Source organism: Hemicordylus capensis, chromosome 2 (assembly GCF_027244095.1).
Source record: "Hemicordylus capensis ecotype Gifberg chromosome 2, rHemCap1.1.pri, whole genome shotgun sequence".
Classification (NCBI taxonomy): domain Eukaryota; kingdom Metazoa; phylum Chordata; class Lepidosauria; order Squamata; family Cordylidae; genus Hemicordylus; species Hemicordylus capensis.
The window spans coordinates 245,430,004-245,450,226 of record NC_069658.1 but is presented as its reverse complement, the minus strand read 5'-3'; the positions used below and the strand labels follow the sequence as shown (position 1 = coordinate 245,450,226).

Here is a 20,223-nt window from a genome sequence, read left to right as displayed (position 1 = left end):
ACACTGTACCTAAGCACAATGGAGGATCTAAGCATCTAAGTTAGTGTCCATGCATGCATGCATGCATGCGCACGCACACACACACACGTACGAGTGTACGGGGGCCTCCCCTGAGGCCGGGAGGCTTGTTGTAGTCTCCTGGTCGGGGATCTACTTGTGTATTTCTGCAGCATGGAGCCGTGGCAGGACACGATCAGTAAAACGGGGTGAGCAGAGCGAGCTAACCTCGTTTTAGGGGAGGGTTTCTTAAGGCAGGCTAGCCACTGTTGAGCCACCAGGCTCGCCCACAAGCCTGGTGGTTCTCACGATGGAGGGAAACTGGGCTGGGCTCCCTTAGCCTCCCGGTTTCTCTCCATTGTGAGAACAGCCTCACTCAGTACTGCCCCCGCTGCATAGGCAGGCCTTCCCAGTAAAATTTGGGGGGCACACTGGAGCAATGTGAGGTAGTCGCCTCAAGCACAGGCCTGAGGAGAGGCACAGAGGGTGCACTTGCCCACAGATGTTCTATTGTCTTCAACTCAGGCGGGAGAATTTCTTGGACTGCCCTGCACTGGAGGGCATCTTGATGTGGGTCCCCTCAAATTGGAACGTGGTGTCTGTGTCTGTCTCACACTCACACACACTCACTCAGATGCAACTGCAAACAGAAATTTTATTTCAGCATGAAAAAGAAAAGATATCTCTCTCTCGGGTTAACTGTCTTTGGACAACTCAAAGGTCTCTCTCCCCACCTCCAACTTAACAGGATGCAGGCAACTAGTTTATAGAACCAGGAACAGTTTCGTGATGCTGGTGCTGTTTTCAGAGTGAGACTGAACAGGTAGAGAAGACATCCGTAATCCCGGGGAAATAGTCTGCACACCCAACGCCTGCTGAAATCAAGAGGATACAAGTGCTTCAGGCTTAAATTATGGAATGCTAATTGTTCCTGTTTTTAACAGTGGTCTTAAGAGCTGGTTCGGCTTTTTTGTGTCCTTACTTGGGGTTTTAGAATAGAGAGATTTACCAAGGCTGCGCCTCTTCATAAGGTGGAAGCTTTTGGTTAAGGCTACCCTTGATCTTTAGTTAAGAGGCAGTGAAGCAATCCAGAAGAGTTTCACATCAGACTGATCTGGAAGTCCAATGTATGCATCCCTCTTCAATCTGCATATCATGTCTATATCATTTGAGCAGAGAAAAATCAACAATACCAACCCACAGTCCCAGTGATTTGATGGGACTCAAAAATACACAAACTAATTTTCTTTAAAATCATTGACATGCCAGCCAACCCAAGATGCTCCCTTTTTGGATGATTTGGAATTTTGCTCCATTTTTTTAAAAAATGAAGATAAACTTGAATCCTCACATTGGATTCCCCTCCCCTAATTCATCTCCCAGGTTTGCCAGCTCCCCCATTCCCACTTTCTCTAAGTTTGCTCAAGAAAATTATCCCAACTAATTATCTCTCTCTATTGACAACTATAAAACAAAATCACCCAAACTTCTAGCCAATCTCTACAATCTGCAAAATCTTTTGGTAAGACCTTCCCTGGACTGTACCACTTCCTACTCAAAGAGGAAGGGGAAAACCCACACATTTAACTTCCTTGCCCCCCATATGGGAAAATCATCACCACCTGCATGTAGAAATCTAGCATGTCAAAGAGAAGTCAAACAAGCCTGATTTTTACATGCTATTTAGCAACATGCAAGGATATTTCCAACACACAATGCTAGTGAGCATGTCAATATTTTATGTTTATTTATTAGGAAAATGTGTGCTCTGTCTTGACACTCAGCTACAAGGCTTGTGTGACCCAAACACTGATGATTTTATTATTTAATTATTAATAGAAATTGAGAACATGAATCCTACCACCCCATAGCCTGAAGTCGTACGTCCAAAGAAACTTTCCAACTTGATTCTGCAGGCTGTATGAATTGGCCCTTTGTTAATGAAGTGGTGGGGGTGGAGGGGCGAGATTAAACATTCACCTAAATACTTCTCTCTGGCTATCTCTCTCTCTTTGTTGCCATCTGCTTCCAGCATCTAACAGCCATCTCATTTTCCCCACATCAGAGGCACTCGGTTTTTGAGGCGTGTAAAAAAGAATGCTACCTTTAAAGTGGAAACTAAAAAGTCGAAAGCACAGGATTCTGAAAGTGTGAGGATTCATCCCCCTTTGCGTTTCAACTGCTTGGAGACGGCAGCAAATGCTCAGTTTCAGAAGCAGGCTCGTGTCGTCTTTCTCAAGAACATTTTCTGTTCAACAGAACTAGTCCCTTTTCAGAGCAAGGTTAAACTGGTCTGGTAGGGTTCTTGTTTTATAGATAGTGTGGCAGTAACTGGAAAGCGGTTAAGCCTGGCTTTGAAAAATGAGGTCTCCCTTTGTTGATTTCAATGGGTGTCTTCTCTTCTTTTCTGAACAATCTGTACAAGCCTGGAGGAATCCTTCCTCCCTCTTTTTGGAGAGTAGGAAATATTTCTAAAAGAGCTGAGAAACTGGGCCAGGAGAGGCAAAACAGATAAATGAGCTTTCTAACTGCCAGTCCTCATATGTACTCAATGCATCTCTCTCTCTACAGGGCAAATATTGTGCGTTGACCAAGGGCCATCCATTTTGGTTTGGACTGACCTGCCACATCCCTCTTTGCTTTAAAGGGCTTTGTATTGATGATATGCATGCATTCGCTGCTTGTGTGTAGCTTCCGGAAATGCCCCTTCCGGAGAAAAGACAGGTCACTAAATAAAGTACCAAGCAACCAAGTCTTGTTAAAAAGTGGAGGAAGGGGGCAGGATTAGATTAACCAATGGAGGTTCACCCATTTTTCAGGAATTGCCTTCTGCATGGATTCTCTGATGGCTAATAAGGTTTGAGCTCTGGGTGAAACTTTTCCCACAGTCCAAGCACCGATATGGTTTCTCCCCTGTGTGCGTTCTCTCGTGTGCAACAAGGCTGGAGCTCCCACGGAAACTCTTCCCACAGACGGAGCACTGGAAGGGTTTCTCGCCGGTGTGGATCCTCTGATGCGTAATGAGATGGGATTTGTAGCTGAAGCTTCTCTCGCAAACCATGCACTGAAATGGCTTCTCTCCTGTGTGGATTCTTCGGTGGGCACTTAGGCGAGAGCTCACACTGAAGCTTTTCCCGCACTCGGAGCACTGGTATGGTTTCTCGCCCGTGTGGATTCTCTCATGACTAACCACCTCTGAACTGCGCAAAAAGCTCTTGCCACAGAATGAACACCTATAGGGCTTCTCCCCTGTATGCGCCCTCTCGTGAGCAAGGAGATCCGAGCTCTCGCTGAAGGTTTTCCCACAGTCCAAACATATAAACGGTCTCTCGCCTGTGTGGCTTCTCTGATGCTTCCTCAGGCGAGAACTCACGCTAAATGTTTTCCCACATTCGGAGCATTCGTATGGCTTCTCTCCCGTGTGGATTCTCTGGTGGCTATTGAGGTATGAACTCTGACTGAAACTTTTCCCACACTCCAAGCATTTATAGGGTTTTTCCCCTGTATGGATTCTGTGATGGGTGATAAGGTTTGAGATGTCGCTAAAGCTTTTCTCACACACAGAGCACTGGTACGGCTTATCCCCAGTGTGGATTCTCTGGTGACTAACGAGGCCTGAATTGCGACGGAAGCTTTTGCTGCAGTACAAGCATTTGTAGGGTTTCTCTCCTGTGTGGGTTCTCTCATGAGCGATCAGCCCCGACTTCACGCTGAAGCTCTTGGCGCAGTGAGAGCATTTGTAGGGTTTCTCTCCTGTGTGGGTTCTCCGGTGGGCGATGAGGCTCGAGCTCACACTGAAACTTCTCCCACAGTCGGAACATGTGTACGGTTTCTCCCCCGTGTGGGTTCGCTCGTGGACAATAAGGCGTGATCTAAGACTGAAGCTCTTGCCACACACTAAACATTTGTGAATTTTCTCTCCTGTGTGATCTGAACTCTGGCTGAAGTTTTCTTCGTACACTATGATCTTCACGGGTGTCTCACTCTCGTTGGCTTCCTTTTCTGTCATGGCTACACTGAGATCTTCATGGCCACCCACCAATGGAACGGATTTTCGTACTCTCTTCCTTGATGGCTTTTCCTGTGGCTTGTCTGGTCTCTGTTGATCTTCGGACACATCCTCCGGTGTGCAAAATGTGGAAAACGTCTCCTCAGCGCTGCCCTCCAATGTCCCACATGACTCTTTCGGTTCAGACGGTTCTGGCTGGGGACTCACTCCATTGTCCTCGCTCATGGATATGTTACCTGAGAGAAAAGCGAGAAAGCCCAAAAAACAGTGTTGTGTCAGCACCGATCACAATACTTGGTATGTGCAACAATTATTCACTGACACGTTCTATATGTTTTAGCCAAGAGCTATAAGGAGATTATTTAAATCCAGAAGAGGCATGCAGAGGATACAAGAATGCACTGCAGGTTCACATCTTGGGAGTCAAATCTTGCAATACTAAACGAGGGAGGCTGGTTGTGTACTTTGTCCTGCTGACTTGGGAAAGGGTTGTGTTTCATGCCCCCCATCCCCAATCCAGTCCCTCCGCACATGCCCCCTCTCCATTCACAGCAAATGCTGAGAGCTGTGGATTTCAGCACATTGAATTATGATGGTGTGAAGTGATGGCCCAGAAGGATTCCTTCAGCCTGACCTACAGTACAACCCTGTGTATGCTTACTCAGGAGTAAGCCCCGTTACATTCAATGGACCTACGCCCAAGCAAGTGTGTGCAGGTTGTGGCCTTACATGTTGTGGAGCTGTGTCCAATTCTGTCACTCCACGCAAGTGGAGAAGGAAAAGGAAAAGGAAAGGATTTGAGCTTCCTGAGAATCTACATTTTGATTGCTTAAATACACGTACACACAAAAAAAGATTCTAGTCCTTATGGATAGGAATGAGAAGACCTATAACATTCATAGCCCCACCTTCTGGCCAAAAATAAGAGAGAAGCGGACATCCAGACTAACGAAGTGCTTGAGCAACCACGTTGTGCACCCACAAGAAAATCACATTGCTGCGCCAAATCCTGAAATTGTGTTCTTCCACAAACTTCCCTTGCAATATAAAATGCCACAAGGAGATGACTGTTCCCACCGCACACTGCTGCACTTTGCCCCGAGCTGGTGGGGCTTCTTTAAGAGAAAGAGAGCCCTCTCTCAAGCCCCAGTGCCATCTTGGAAGGTGCACAAGGACTTCCCCCACAGAGCTCTATAGGAGAAACACTGCAAAAGACTACAGGTCCCAGACATTGCTGGGGCTTGAAAGGGCTCTATTTACCTTAAAGCTCCCACCTGACACTGGGGAAAGAGCAGTACAGTGCAGTAGGAAATGGCTCTCACATTGAAGGTCTTCTGTCAAAGTGGTCCCCACTTGAAAAATAGTGACTACCACTGCCGTAAGTGCTTCACAAGTTTGGACGTCAGCCAAAGAGATCAGGGATGCACCAAACCCTTGATATCAACACAAACCTTACCCAATGAGCCGTCATCCACAACACTCTCCTGCTTCACCTCCAAGCACAGTGGCCTCTGGTCAGCATCCAACAGAGCCATGTCTTCCTTGGGGCAGTTCACATCTGCAGCCTCAAGCAACCCAGGCACCTGAAAGAGCACAAAGGAAGTTACATAAGAACAGCCCGGCTGGATCAGGCCCAAGGCCCATCTAGTCCAGCATCCTGTTTTCAGCATCCATTCCAGTTCATTCATTCCTATCTAGTCCAGCATCCATTCAGAGGATGAGCAGTGGTGTCTGGAGGAAGATGGAATCCTTCCCTTGGACGGCCATCAGGCAACATAGGAAGCTGCCTTATAACAAGTCAGACCAGAGGTCCATCTACTTCAGTATTGTCTACACTGCCTGGCAGAGACTCCCCAAAATTTCAGACAGGGGTCTTTCCCAGCCCCACCTGGAGATGCCAGGTATTAAACCAAGGACCTTCAGCATGCAAGCAGATGCTCTTCCACTGACCTACAGCCCCGTCCTCCAAGGGGAATACCTTTCAGCACCCACAAGTAGACACTCATCCCAATCCAAACCAAGGCAGACCCTGCTTAGCAAAGGTAACAACAATTCATGCTTGCTACCACAAGACCAGTTCTCTTGAAAGGCAGTTTCAACCCTACCCGGTAGGACTGCAATTAGTGGGATCAGAAGGGGGGTTCAAGTCATTCATTCATTCATTCATTCAATGTTAGATGGATATACCACTTTTCATTAAAATAATCTCAAAGCTTTTCCTTTCCACAGAAGAAAATCATTCATATTATTAATACTCAGTATTTATACACAGAGGATGGCGGCGGCGGCTGCTGTCATGATCTGCTGGTGGGATTCCTAGAAGCATCGACTGACTACTGAAGGAAGCAGGATGCTGCACTAGATGGACCTTTGCCGGGTTCTGCTGGATCAGAGCAAGCAGTCCACATCAGAAGCTGCCTTAGACTGAATCAGGCCTTTGTTTTTTGCTCAGAATTGTCTGCACCAACAAGAAGCAGCTCTCCAGGGTATCAGATGCACCTTTCCCAGCCCTACCTGGAGATGCTAGGGACTGAATCTAGGCCCTTCTGCATGCAAAACAGATGTTCTAAAAGGGAGCTACCACCCCATTCCCTAAAGGTTGCATAGGAAGCGACTTTATTCCAATTGAGACCATCTACTTCAGTATTGCCTACACTGACTGGCAGCAGCTCTTCAGCATTTCACACATTTTCCAGCCGTGGATTAAACTGGGGACGTCTGCATGCCAAGCAGGTGCCCGGCCACTCAGCTATGGTCCTAGCCCCAAGTATGCATGTGCAAATCTCATCATTTCTGTCCTTAGTGCTTAGATAGGAAGTTGTCTTATACTGAGTCAGAGACTTTGGTCCACCTAGCTCAGTGCTGTCTACACACTGACTGGCAGCAGCTCTCCAAGATTCCGGACCAGGGTTTTCCCTGGCCCTGCCAGGAGATGCTGGGGACTGAACCTGGGGCCTCTGGCATGCAAAGCAGATGCACTGCCACTGACCTACAGCCCTCCTCACTCTTCTCAGGCTCACATGAGATGATATTTAATCTACCTCACAGGGATGTTGTGAGGATAAACATCGCTCTGTACACACTGCTCTGGGCTCCGTAGAGAAAGAGCGAGATATAAATGTAAAAATAAATAAATATTTGAGTCCTCCTATATTTGGAGGTCATGTGCCTCTGAATACCTGCTACTAATGAGGGGGCTATTGCCAGCAACGCCTGCTTATGGGCTTCCCAGAAGCTCTCCGATGGGTTGGATGTTAGTCAAAGAAGCCCCATTGAAATTAAAAGGACAAGTCTGACATGGCCTAATTTGTCCTTTTAATTTCAATGGAACTCATCGTGTCGGCCACTATTAGAGGCAGCTCTTTCAAAGTTTCCAAGACAGGTCATGCATCAAACTTTCTTCTTCCAACAGTCAAGGCCCATCAGTCCTCAAGAGATTTTATATTTATTTATTTGGTTGACATTCTGTTCTATCCCATGAGCTCAGAGCACCTCAAGGTCAAAACAACAACATTTGATAAATTCTAAGGACAATTGGAATGAAAGGCTGCATTACAGAACTCAGATATTTCGTTTACACGGGCCTGCACAACGTAAGGCCCTGGGTCAGATCCAGACCACAGGGACCTTTTTTGATGGCTCCTAAGAAGGAATATCCTGCAGCAACGTCAGGAGCCATGAAGAGCAGCATCTGGTGGGCCACTGTGAGAAACAAGATGCTTGACTAGATGGGCCTTGGGCCTGATCCAGCAGGGTTGCTCTTATGTTCTTAAGAGTTCTTGGACTACCCTGCTGATGAGCAGAAGTGGCTCAATGCAGCTGGTCGCTTGAGACCAAAATGTCCCCAGTCCCTGGGCCAGAGCCTGACCATCCATCTTTCCCCTGGCTCTGGCTCTCCCCCCACCCCTCCGCCTCCAAACATCTGCCCCCTCACTTTCATTAATATTTTTAATAATTAATTTTAGTGTAACAATTAATGCACTGAAAATTGACCTTGCCCCCACCCACAGGGTTGCCATATTCTAGCTTTCCAAATCCGAGTGCCTAATTTGCATATTATGTAAATTGGCTCAAAATTATTTTTGAGCAGAATAGTGACTGCACGTTTTGCTCCATAACTCTGGATTAGAGCTTAGCTTTTTTTTTTTTAAATGTAAGCTGAATCCTGGTGAATCTGGGTGGGCTAAGCAATCAATATTTAAAATCCTGGTGAAACCTGGAATTTCAGGGGGCATGGCAACTCTACCCCTGCACACCAAGGCATGGATAGTTCCGGCCCACAGGGGCATTTGAGTTGTGCACCGCTGAGCTAGCCTGTAAAAACAACAGCAACAACAACAACAACAACTATTTATATTCTGCTTTTCAACAAAAATTTCTAAAGTGGTTTACATAGAGAAATAATAAATAAATAAGATGACTTCCTGTCCCCAAAGAGCTCACAATCTAAAATAAAAATAAAAATGGTGTTTTCTTTTTGTAAAAGAAACACAAAATGCACTTTTAAAGTGTTTTGTTTACTAATTGCAGCCAAACATGCTCAGTCAAATCCAAATCAATTCAGGGCACTGGAATATAGCATCTTGGGACTGGGGCTAGTGGTAGAGAGCATCTGGTTCGCATGCACAAAGTCCCAGGTATCTCCAAGTAGGGCTAGGAAAGACTCCAGCCTGAAACCTGGAGAGCTGCTGCCAGTCAGTGTAGTCAATACTGAGCCAGATGATCTGACTTGGTATAGGCAGCTTCCTGTGTCCTTATCCTATGAAACATTTCCAGAAAAAATATCCAGAAAACTCTCAGCATTGCTTTCCCAGCTCAGACTGTAACAGAATACAACCAATGGCTTTGTATAAAAGTTACGACCCATCCTGTTCCAAGTTCACTTCATACATCCAATAGAATACATTTTTGCCTTTGACAGCTCTCCCACTGAACTTCTGAATAAACATATTTTGGGAGAAACTACAAGTTGGCTGTTCTCTACACAGTGCGACAAAAGTGGCCAGACTGTATTTCTGCCAGAAACGTGGGGTTGAAAATGTTCCAGGGAAATTTTTTCAAAACAGAAAATGATTTGAAAAAATTCCCCGTACGCTGTTTTTCCATGGACATTTTTCCATTTCAAAAAAGTCATTGTTTCATAAAATACATTAATAACGACGAATGAAGGCCAATGCAATAGGAGGCAAGGTAGGACATTTCAAAGTTGCAATTAATGTTTATCCCCAGGAAGTGTGTGAGATGGCACATACAGGTGAAACTCGGAAAATCAGAATATCGTGCAAAAGTCCATTAATTTCAGTAATGCAAATTAAAAGGTGAAACTGATATATGAGACAGATGCATTACATGCAAAGCGAGATAAGTCAAGCCTTAATTTGTTATAATTGTGATGATCATGGCGTACAGCTCATGAAAACCCCAAATCCACAATCTCAGAAAATTAGAATATTACATGGAACCAAGAAGACAAGGATTGAAGAATAGAACAATATCGGACCTCTGAAAAGTATAAGCATGCATATGTATTCAGTACTTGGTTTGGGCCCCTTTTGCAGCAATTACTGCCTCAATGCGGCGTGGCATGGATGCTATCAGCCTGTGGCACTGATGAGGTATTATGGAAGACCAGGATGCTTCATTAGCGGCCTTCAGCAATTCTGCATTGTTTCGTCTCATGTCTCTCATCCTTCTCTCGGCAATGCCCCATAGATTCTTTATGGGGTCAGGTCAGTCGAGTTTGCTGGCCAATCAAGCACAGTACACTGTATACTTTTCAGAGGTCCGATATTGTTCTATTCTTCAATCCTTGTCTTCTTGGTTCCATGTAATATTCTAATTTTCTGAGATTGTGGATTTGGGGTTTTCATGAGCTGTACGCCATGATCATCACAATTATAACAAATTAAGGCTTGACTTATCTCGCTTTGCATGTAATGCGTCTGTCTCATATATCAGTTTCACCTTTTAATTTGCATTACTGAAATTAATGGACTTTTGCACGATATTCTAATTTTCCGAGTTTCACCTGTATATGCTTTACTGCTTTGTAAAGGGCAATATTTATTTATTTATTTTGCAAATTTATTGACCTCCTGACTTCCTTAGGCTCGAGGCAGTTTTCATAAATTAAAACAACAACAAAGACAAGAGAAGACGGGGGAGGGGAGGGGAAGGGAGAAAGAAAAGGAAAAACAAAGAAGAACACCCCCCACACACATGTTAAAAACGAAATAGACAGAAGAAAATGGGCATTACGAGTCTCAGGAGGCAAACTTTTTAAATTTTAGACTGTTTATTGATTTGTTTTAAATTGTTTTTAGAATTTTAATTGATTTTAATGTTTTGTTTATTGCTTTGTTGTGAACTGCCCTGAGACCTTGGTTTGGGGCAGTATATAAATATGTAAAATAAAATAAAATAAAATAAAAGGTGTTCCATAAGGAGGGGGCTGTGACAGAGAAGGCCCTCTCACAAGCCCAGACCCCCCACGTACCTCTCCTGGGCCCAGAACTCTGAGAAGGCGCACCTGAGATGCACAGGTGTTGTTGGCTTTTTATGGTGGTGTTGGCTTTTAAAAACTAAATATATGTCATATAACATACCAAATCAGAACTCAATCTATTTAGACTATCAGAAAAATTTGAACAGTAACATTTCCTGGGTGGGTGGTGGTGGAATGCCAATAAGAAAAAATTGCATGAGGACATTTTTTCAGTTCAAAATTTCCCAGAAAACCTGTGTATCTGATTTTTGCAACTACAGCCTCACACAGATACCTTTATACAATTTTGCTCCCATAATGATCCATGAGAGACAGGTAGTCAGCAGACACGAACGGCCCCCAAATGCTCTGCTTCCCGTCACCAGCATCTGAGATACCCTGTAGTTATGAGGCTGCGAAAACGATACCTGCTGCTTTGGTCTCTCAGGCTCCTGCTGCCTCAGCAGGAAATCCTCTGCCAAAGTGACTGCCTGAGCACAGGTCTCCGGGCAGCCATCTTTGACCCAGGTCTGGATCTCTGCTGGCAGGATGGCCAAGAACTGCTCCAAGATCAGCAGCTCCAGGATCTGCTCCTTCGTGTGCCTCTCTGGCTTCAGCCACCGGTGGCAAAGGAACCACAGCCGGCTGCAGGCTTCACGGGGACCGTCTTCCTCCTTGTACTGAAACCGCCGGAAGTGCTGCCGCTGGACTTCTGTGCTGATGGCATCCACCCGCAAGATGGCCGCCTTCACCTTCCCATAGTCTCCCACTTCCCTGTTCTCAAACTGAGCTTCTTCTTTGAGGCCTGGCATGAGCTGAGACATCCACTTTCCTGGTTGGCCGTCAGCGGCCTTCTCCACAGAGGGCAGAAATATATCGTCCCAGCATAGGGGGTCTGGGAACTGGGCGTTTTCTGGTTCTGGCCGGGGCGTTTCCGCTGCCTCCACGGCCTCCTGCCTCCAGTGGGGCTCCTCACACGTCGGCAGCCCTTCATTTTTCACCAGGGAAACATGGTTGGAGATTCTGGTTCCCTCAGAAGCATCTCTTTGCTCTCGGGGGCTCTGCTCCGCCATGTTGTCACCCACCCGCTCTGTCAGAAAGCAGTCCTGGAGACCCAGCGGGGCAGCCGCCACCTCCTCAGAAGCCATTTTCTCTTCCAGAGATCGAGAATAAGACTTCAGCTCAGCTGTCTTCACCTTGCCTTTTCCACCTTAGCACTTCAGGGTCTTGATATCACAGACGACTATGGTCAGTTTCTGGTTCTGGCCTCACGGGGGGCCTACATGACACACAACCATAATAAAACAAAAGACAAACACATTTTTTATAATTTTATTAATTTCATAATACGTTTTATTTTCTTGGTTTCCCCCCATTATTATTATTATATTTTTTCATTGCCTTGAATTCTTTTGAAAAAAACTGGGATATAAAATGTTACAATAATAATTTAAAAAATCAATGGCTAAGTTACTCAACAGTACCTTCAGCAGTAAGTTACTAAATTACTCAACAGTCCTCTCGGGAGTTATACTAAAGGACTCGGTTTCAATAGGACTATCCAGGAGCAATGTAGCCTGGATCCAGCCAATAATCATTCATTATATATATATATATATATATATATATATATATATATATATATATATACACATACACACACACACACACACACACACACATATACACACATATATATATACATACACACACACACTACAAACTTCACATTTAAAAGAAACAATTTTTAAAAAATGTTTCTGCCCTGCAACACACGTCATCACATAATCCGAACTACACCTGGTAACCCGATAGCTGTAATTTACTGCAATTCAATTAACCTAGATTAAGGAATTCGTGACCTCCTCCATTTATTGAGCAGGCATTCCTAAAACAGTCAACCTCTCGTTTTTATTTATTTATTCTTAAATTTATATACCACCTTTCGTTAAAAACAATCCCAAGGTTCAGCATTCCTCGGCATAATGCTCCATCCTTTATCTTCAGAGCAGTGTTCCCTCTAACAGATATTCCCAGATGTTGTTGACTACAACTCCCATAATCCCCAAGCAAAGGATATTGCAGCTGGGGATGCTGGAAGTTGTAGTCAACAACATCTGGGAATCCCTGTCAGAGGGAACACTGCTTTGGAGGTAAGCTGTTGACATTAATGCAACAGTCTCCCATGCCAGGCAGTTTAGGTAAATCTCACAGAACTTTAGAGCTAAAAGGGAGCTTGAAGGTCTTTGTCCAGCCCCCTGCTCAGTGGACCACGGGGCTGACTAGGCAGAAGGCAGCTTCATGTATTCATCTGGAGCATTCAGAACACAGTGGCAGAGCCTCCTCTTTGCATGCAGAAGGTCCCTGGTTCAATCCCTGGCATCTCCAGGAACGGCTTGGAAAGAAAACCCTTGAGAGCCACTCCCACTTAACATCTTACTCAACAGAAAGCAGCTTCCGACATAACCTTAGGGTTTCCTGGTCTCCTTGTGATTCTAACATATTTATTTGTTATATATAATAATTATATATGTACACACACACACACACACACACACACACAGTCCTTTATTAAAAAAAAGGAATCCCAAGGTGTTTCACAGCATATTAAAAGCAGTAAAATATATAAGAATTAAACACGAATTAATAGGATATACATTTAATGAATTCTAATTGCTATACATTTTTAAACGTAAAGTGTGCCATTGAGTTGGTGTCGACTCCTGGCGCCCACAGAGCCCTGTGGTTGTCTTTGGTAGAATACAGGAGGGGTTGACCATTGCCATCTCCTGCGCGTCTGAGATGATGCCTTTCAGCATCTTCCTATATTGCTGCTGCTCGATATAGGTGTTCGAACTGGCAACCTCATGCTTGCTTGTCAAGTCATTTCCCAATGCGCCATTAGGTGGCTTCATACATTTTTAGCTGCCCCCAAATGAAGTTTGAGTAAGACTTGAATGTTATTAATTTCACTATTGCACCATTTTAAAATTTTTATTAAAATATTTTTATCCTGCCATCCAGTACAATACTGCTCAAGGCAGCTCATGAAATTAATAAACCAATAAAATTGATAAGATATAATTTAATAAAATTCCCATAAAAAATGAGATCATATAATCAGATGGAGAAAAAATTTAAGAACCCACTAGATGCAAACTGCAAATAAAAACTAAAATGCTTTTCTAAAAAGAAAAGTATTTGGATGCTCAGAGAGAGACCATGGAGAAGAATTTATTTTTTATCTTAACATTTCAAGAAATATTTTAACATAACACATGGCCACCAGAGCAGCCATCCAAAGCCTGTCTCAGAAAACAAAGAATTGGCTTCAAGGACACCACCTGATACTAATATAGGCCAGCCTTACAGGGAGGTTGTAAGGATGGTGTATTAACTTAGCACTGATAAGAGCATATTTCAAGAGTTCAAGAAGGAACTGCACAGGCACCCTTAAACGACCCTCCAAGGTAGGCCCCTCATTGCAGCTTTAGAGCTGAGGAACTGTCTTATCGAAGACCATCAATGAGTCCATGACAGATTCGAACCCATAACACTGGTGGCCCAAGAGATTGCAAGCTGTCTTGCCCCACACCCCTGGTCGGCAGCCAGCCCCTTTTCAAACCTTGTATGCTCTGAAAGTAGCACAAGGGACAGGGAAGAGGGAAGGTTGCCTGCAATCTCCCCTTCTCTCCTCATCCCTCTTGCCTTGCATGTGAGGAGAGGAGGGCAGCCTTCTCCCCGACCCTCCCTTCTAAGCTTGTAAGGATCCAGTCGGTCATGAAGAGCTCATCTGATGGCAACAGCCGAGGGGCATCTTGCCACCCAGTTGGCACCCCAGTAATCTGCCATCCCAAGACAACTGCTTCACCTGCTTCATGAAAGGACTGCCTTAATCTGCAATGTCACAGATCACAACTGATTCTCTTGGCCACAACAGGAGAGGAGAGCTGGTCTGGTGGTAGCAAGCATGGCTTGTCCCCTTAGCTAAGCAGGATCTGCCCTGGTTGCATATGAATGGGAGACTAGAAGTGTGAGCACTGTGAGATATTCCCCTCAGGGGATGGAGGTTCCAAGTTCCCTCCCTGGCAGCATCTCCAAGATAAGGCTGAGAGAGATTCCTGCCTGCAACCTTGGAGAAGCCGCTGCCAGTCTGTGTAGAGTAGACAGTACTGAGCTAGATGGACCTATGGCCTGACTCAGTATATGGCAACTTCCTAAGTTCCTCAGCTCTCCGATATAATGCATTACAGGGATAACAAACTGGAAAAGTTTGCACACATGCAGTGCAATGCGATACATGCCTGATTACTCAGAAACAGGTCGCACTGCATTCTGTGGGGCTTATTCCATAGCAAGGATTGTACCCCGTGTGTGTGTGTGTGTGTGTGTGTGTGTGTGTGTGTGTGTGTGTTTGGAAAGCACTGTACTGAGACATATACATGCTTGTTATTATTCAGGTAGGAGCTCAAAATTTATTTTCTCCTTTCTGTAATTTATCTCCTTCTATTATTACTTCTCAATATTAAGTTATAATTAATATTTAATTATTTTTGCACCTGCATCACCTTCCCCCACAGATCAATAACTCACCTTTGCAAAAGGACCCCCCCTCCTGCAGCACTAGTGCAATGCAAATCCTTTAAAGCTGGATGCCAATGCAACATGCAAACCCTTTTTTTTGCAACTAACCTATTTCTCCTCCCCCAGCAACAGGAAGGAACTTGCAAGCCATCTAGCGTCCTCTCCCCAAATGAGACTCAAGTTCCTCCTTTGGTCTCTCTAGCAACGGCAAACTCAGTGGCTTTAACCCCTCGAGGAACTCACAGGAAAGAGACGAGAAGCTTTAAGTTCTCCTGTAGGAGCGGCGGGGCTTTTCCCAAAGTCCAGGATATAGCCAGTTGAAAGGTTGCCAACGTCCTTCTTTCCTACTTGAACTGGCTCTTGTGCTTCTGTTGCCACTAATGATAAGCAACTTAACTCCTCTTTAACCTGTGCCATTCTTATACAGTAATTAGTTAAATGCTTAGCAGCTGAGCACTCTCTCGTTAAACAATGTAGCCTCGGGAGTAGCAGTGTACAAAAATCTTCAGCCTCAATTCTTCTTCTTTCTCTTCCTATTTTTTTATTATTAAATATTATTTCTTATTATTATTATACTGCTTTTCAACAACAAACGTTCTCAAAGTGGTTTACATAGGAAAAAGAATAAGACAAAGTTTCCCTGTCCCAAAGGGGCTCACAATCTTATATAATAAATCCATAAATATAAAAAACACAATCAAAAAATATTTTCCATCTGTAAAATGGGAACTGTAATGACATTGCTGTGGATTAACCCAATAAAGATTGCAATATACACACTCTTCCTTCACCATGCCCCTGATAATATCAGGGGCATGGTGAAGGAAGAGTCTGTATATCAGGCTGATATGTCACAGAAGACTAAAGAGAAGCAGAAATGGCAGGTCGGGTTTCGGAAACACACGCTTGGCTTGGGTTAGGAGAGAGCCCAGTCCAGATGCAGACACCCTGCCCTGGGTTAGCAGTAAGTCAAAGGCTCTCTGAACATGCATACAAGTAGGCCGGCCCATTCAGGGGATCTTTCTACTTCAAAGATAAAACATAAAATTAAAAAATACAGATGGATTGACAAATCTCCAGGATTGGCCTCGGCTAGACTCCAGGAATCAGCATCAATCCCCATAAGACTCTTGAAAGCAATTCTGTAAAATTTAACAGCTTGATGTTAAGAAAAATGTTGGAATCCCCCCTCCCCCGGGGAAATAGCTTCAGTCTGAGTTAAGAATCCTAACTATGGGAGTGGAAACTGCTTGCAGAGGTAAAGGATGAGGCTGAGTGGGAAAGCATCTGCTTTGCATGCAGAAGATCCCAGGTTCAATCCCTGGCATGGTACGGCTGAGAAAGATTCCTGTCTGAAACCCTGGAGAGCTGTTGCCAGTCAGAGTAGACAATACTGAGCCAGATGGACCAGTGGTCTGACTCAGTAGACAGAAGCTTCCTAGGTGCAGACTCTGATTCACAGATAAGGTTTTCCATAGGTTCTATAAAGCTCACTCTTGAACCTTGAAGCATGTACCAGCTACATATTGGGGCTATGTGTACACTAGTCCATAGATGAAGCAGACCCAACCTGCCGCATAGGTAAAAAAGGTAAAGTGTGCCATCAAGTCGATTTTGACTCCTGGCAACCACAGAGCCCTGTGGTTTTCTTTTAGTAGAATACAGAATGGGTTTACCATTGCCTCCTCCTGCACAGTATGAGATGTTGTCTTTCAGCATGTTCCTATATTGCTGCTGCCCGATATAGTACCATCAGGGATTCGAACCGGCAACCTTCTGCTTGTTAGCCAAGCATTTCCCCACTGCGCCACTTAAGGTGACTGCTACATAGGACCTACTGCTTTTACCATGTTTGTTTCCCCCTCCCTCTTTATTTTCTGTCAACCCCTGCCCACTTCTTTCTACTTGTTCTTACATGGAGGAATGCCAACTCTGACTCAAGCTATCTTGGAGATCCTCTCCTGCTGCCAATTAGTAATTTAAAGCCATTGAAATCTCCAGTACAGCTTTCAACAGTTACCTATAGACCAGCACTGACTCCTGAAGGCTCCAGCCAGTTCTTAAACATTTTTGGACTACAACTTCCATTGTCCCAGCCACAATGGCCTTCAGATAGCGGGAGTTATAGTCTGAGGATCCAAGTTGGAGAACCCCTACTCTAGGCTAATCCTGGAGGGTTCACAGTCCTACTTACACTTTTCTTAATAACTCACAGGCAATTTTTTTTTAAAAGACAAAAGAAAACAGTGCCTATAACCTCAGGGTGGCCATCAATCCAATGGATTCCAACCAAATGGTAGAGGCCAGGGGTGGCCAATCATGAGTATCTCCAGATGTTGCCACAGTTGCAGCAGGGGGTTATGGGAGCTGTAGTCCAACAGCAGCTGGAGACCCACTGGTTGGCCACCACTGGTGCAGGGCAAATTCTTTTACCTTACTGTGCTTGAAGGGAAACCTTTGAGGATCATGGGAGTTATAGCTCAAAACATCTGGGGATCCAAGTTTGAACATTGCTGCAGTAACTGGTTTAGAGAGCTTTTTTCAGTGCACCAGAGCCAAACTTGAGCCTAAAATCTTGGACTGAATCCCTAGATGTGAAAAGTGGTAAATGCTGCTCAAACTGATTCAAGAATCAAGCACTCAACTTGCAATGGTGTGATTCATTTATTATTTCCCTGTTTCTCATCCTGCTGTATTCTGTTAGTAATCCTTAGGAATTTCAAAATAGTTTAAACAAACAAAAAAACACTTTTAAAATCAAATTACAGAGTTAATTATTCATTTTTATTTATATTGCTGCACCATAATTCAATATTATTCAGCATGAAAAGTGTCTGAACCTGGTACTGAACCATCTTCAAGTAGAAGCAGTTAAGTTAGTGTCTGGACTAAAAGGTTGATGAAGCTGAACGTGCTAGTTCGTTCATCAATATTCTTCAACTTTCTACTTCAGACACTCGCTGTACCCAATTGTTCAGTGGTTCAGCTCCTTGATTCAAAGTGTTGGTGTGAGCCCTTGCAGCCTATACCTCAGGGTTTCCAACCTCGGGCCCCCAGATGTCCAAAGGTCTTCAGCCAGTGTTGCTGGAGATGATGGGAATTATTGTCCAACAATATCTGGGGACCAAAGTTATTAATTAATTAATTAACTAACTAACAGATTTGTATACCGCCCACTACCAAAGTCTCTAGGTGGTTTACAGCAATAAAACAAATCCAAAATTTTTTAACAACTAAAACATATAGAAATATCAAATTAAAATACCCATAAAGGTAAGGTAAAGTGTGTTGGCGAGTCGGTTTCGAACCCTGGCAACCGGAGCCCTGTGATTGTCTTTGGTAGAATACAGGAGGGGTTGACCATTGCCTTCTCCCACACAGTGTGAGATAATGCCCTTCACAGCATCTTCCTACATCGCTGCTGCCCAGTATAGGTGTTTTCCATAGTCTGGGAAACATACCAGCGGGGATTTGAACCGGCAACCTCTGGCTTGCTAATCAAGTCATTTCCCCCTCTGCACCATTAGCTTGGCTGAAGAGATGTGTCTTTAGTTGTTTTCCCAAAGCCAACAGGGATGGAGCAGCTCTCATCTCAGCAGGAAGTGCATCCCACAGTTCTAGGGCAACTACAGAGAAAGCTCACACGAGCCGGTGGCACCCTCAGACGAACCTCCCCTGAAGAGGTGGCCGGGTTCATAACAAAGAAGGTGTTCTCTTAAATACCAAGATTGGCTGGGACTTAATTAAAGCCTTAATTGGTTGGGACTAGGGTACTTAAGGGGCTGTCTATTCAAACATGAACCTGCTCAGCCTTTTGGATCTTATTCAAAGGCCTTGATCAGAGTCTCCTCACCTTCTGAAGCCTGGTGGGCAGCAATGAGGAACCGGGGCTTTTTGCTCATGGCTTCTTGTGCCTTTGGAATTCCCTTTCCCATCCTGTCCCTTCATCATTTTTTAAGAGGTTGCTTCCTCCCTCTACCTGATAATTGGATGCAACTATGATTGAATTATGATGTTGATGTTTCATTACCACCTTGAAGTTTTATTGCAACGTTATATCTTTATATCTGTTAGTCACCGTGTGAATCAACGTAATTAAAAAGTGGGGTATAATGATTTAAAATGAATGGCTGACATCCTGATTAATGCTGGCCCTTTGTGCGTGCTGCTACCACCAGCGCATGGTGGGGGAATTTTTCCACTGCCCTCAGAAGCACTCCCTGAAACCCGCAAGTGGGTCTCACATCCCTCAGGGACCCACTTCGGGGGGCAAGGGAGATGGGTGAAAATCCCTCCACCTGCACAACCAGCAGAGTGTTGCTAGTCTGCATGGAGGGCTGGTACTTCAATAGTCAGGATACTGGCCAATAAGACTAGATGACAGTGTTCCTGAGCAGATGCAGAGCGCATTCCTCCCATCTCTGAATAATTATAGAGAAACCTCATACCTCAGGGTTTTGAGGAAAAGAGTCCCAATTGATAGGATGGCATTTCCAGACAGATTTGAAGACCTGCATCTTTTTTTTTAGAAATATAAACACAAAGCACACAGATCTCCACAACAGCATACCAGAAAGCACTGCCTACCTTTTCATTTCCCCTCCTCACACTTCTAATCTCATTCCACTTCCCCACCACCGCCCTGAACCTTCTGACCACCAAATATCTTATTCAGCAGCTATCTCTGTCCCATTCAAGATTTCACCAGACACTGCTTACACTCTTTCAAGCATAGATCCCATAAGGACTAGAAACTTGTTCTTTTTATAATGAAATCTGAGGCTCTCCAGTCATACCAATACGGATTCCTGCACTTGGTCAGCTTGCTTCTCTCCTTCCTTGCTGACTGACATTTCTGGAAAACAGAGAAAGAAGAAACATTTGGCATGCCGGTCATAGGGGGACAACTAGAACAATTCAAGGACTTAGCTCTGAGGCCCATCAGGTGCTGAGCCCAATTGTAACGCATGGTGTGATGAATTCATCGTTCTGGCAACTGAAGCATTGCTGAAAAGAGTCTGTTGAAAGTTTCCCAAGGTGTGGTATACAGCAGGGTGGATCTAATGAAGATTGGAATCTATTAGGGGCTGGAGCACCTTCCGTATGAGGAAAAGCTAGTCTTGGGGGGTTTTTTAGCCCCAAGGTTAAA

The 20,223-nt window shown here is 44.5% G+C and overlaps 1 protein-coding gene across 7 annotated transcripts; it reads right to left on the bottom strand.

Annotated features, from left to right (window-relative positions):
• Positions 1–632: 632 nt before the first annotated feature.
• LOC128342599 (zinc finger protein 501-like) lies at positions 633–19,898 on the bottom strand. 7 transcript variants are annotated; one of them, XR_008315094.1, is made up of 5 exons: positions 15,084–15,240; positions 10,919–11,769; positions 5,463–5,589; positions 1,978–4,242; positions 633–872 (listed from the first exon to the last, which is right to left on the bottom strand). XR_008315094.1 is itself a non-coding variant. In XM_053290077.1 (4 exons), exons 2-4 carry the CDS (start codon positions 11,636–11,638, stop codon positions 2,813–2,815), a joined length of 2,277 nt encoding a protein of 758 aa, XP_053146052.1. In that variant the 5' UTR covers positions 11,639–11,769; positions 19,871–19,898; the 3' UTR covers positions 1,717–2,812. The 7 variants fall into 7 exon arrangements, 5 of the variants coding, with proteins under 5 accessions (XP_053146052.1, XP_053146050.1, XP_053146051.1 ...); XR_008315095.1 differs by having other exon boundaries at positions 633–869; XM_053290077.1 differs by lacking the exons at positions 633–872; positions 15,084–15,240 and adding an exon at positions 19,871–19,898 and having other exon boundaries at positions 1,717–4,242.
• Between the last annotated feature and the right edge of the window lie 325 nt (positions 19,899–20,223).

Bases quoted from the DNA above. Each gene is read 5' to 3' on its own strand.
- LOC128342599 (XM_053290077.1), bottom strand. From the start codon at position 11,638: ATGGCTTCTGAGGAGGTGGCGGCTGCCCCGCTGGGTCTCCAGGACTGC. The intron at 5,590-10,918 runs GTATCGTTTTCG...GTGCTCTTTCAG, and splicing joins CTGAGAGACCAAAGCAGCAG to GTGCCTGGGTTGCTTGAGGC. The intron at 4,243-5,462 runs GTAAGGTTTGTG...CTTTTCTCTCAG, and splicing joins TGTGGATGACGGCTCATTGG to GTAACATATCCATGAGCGAG.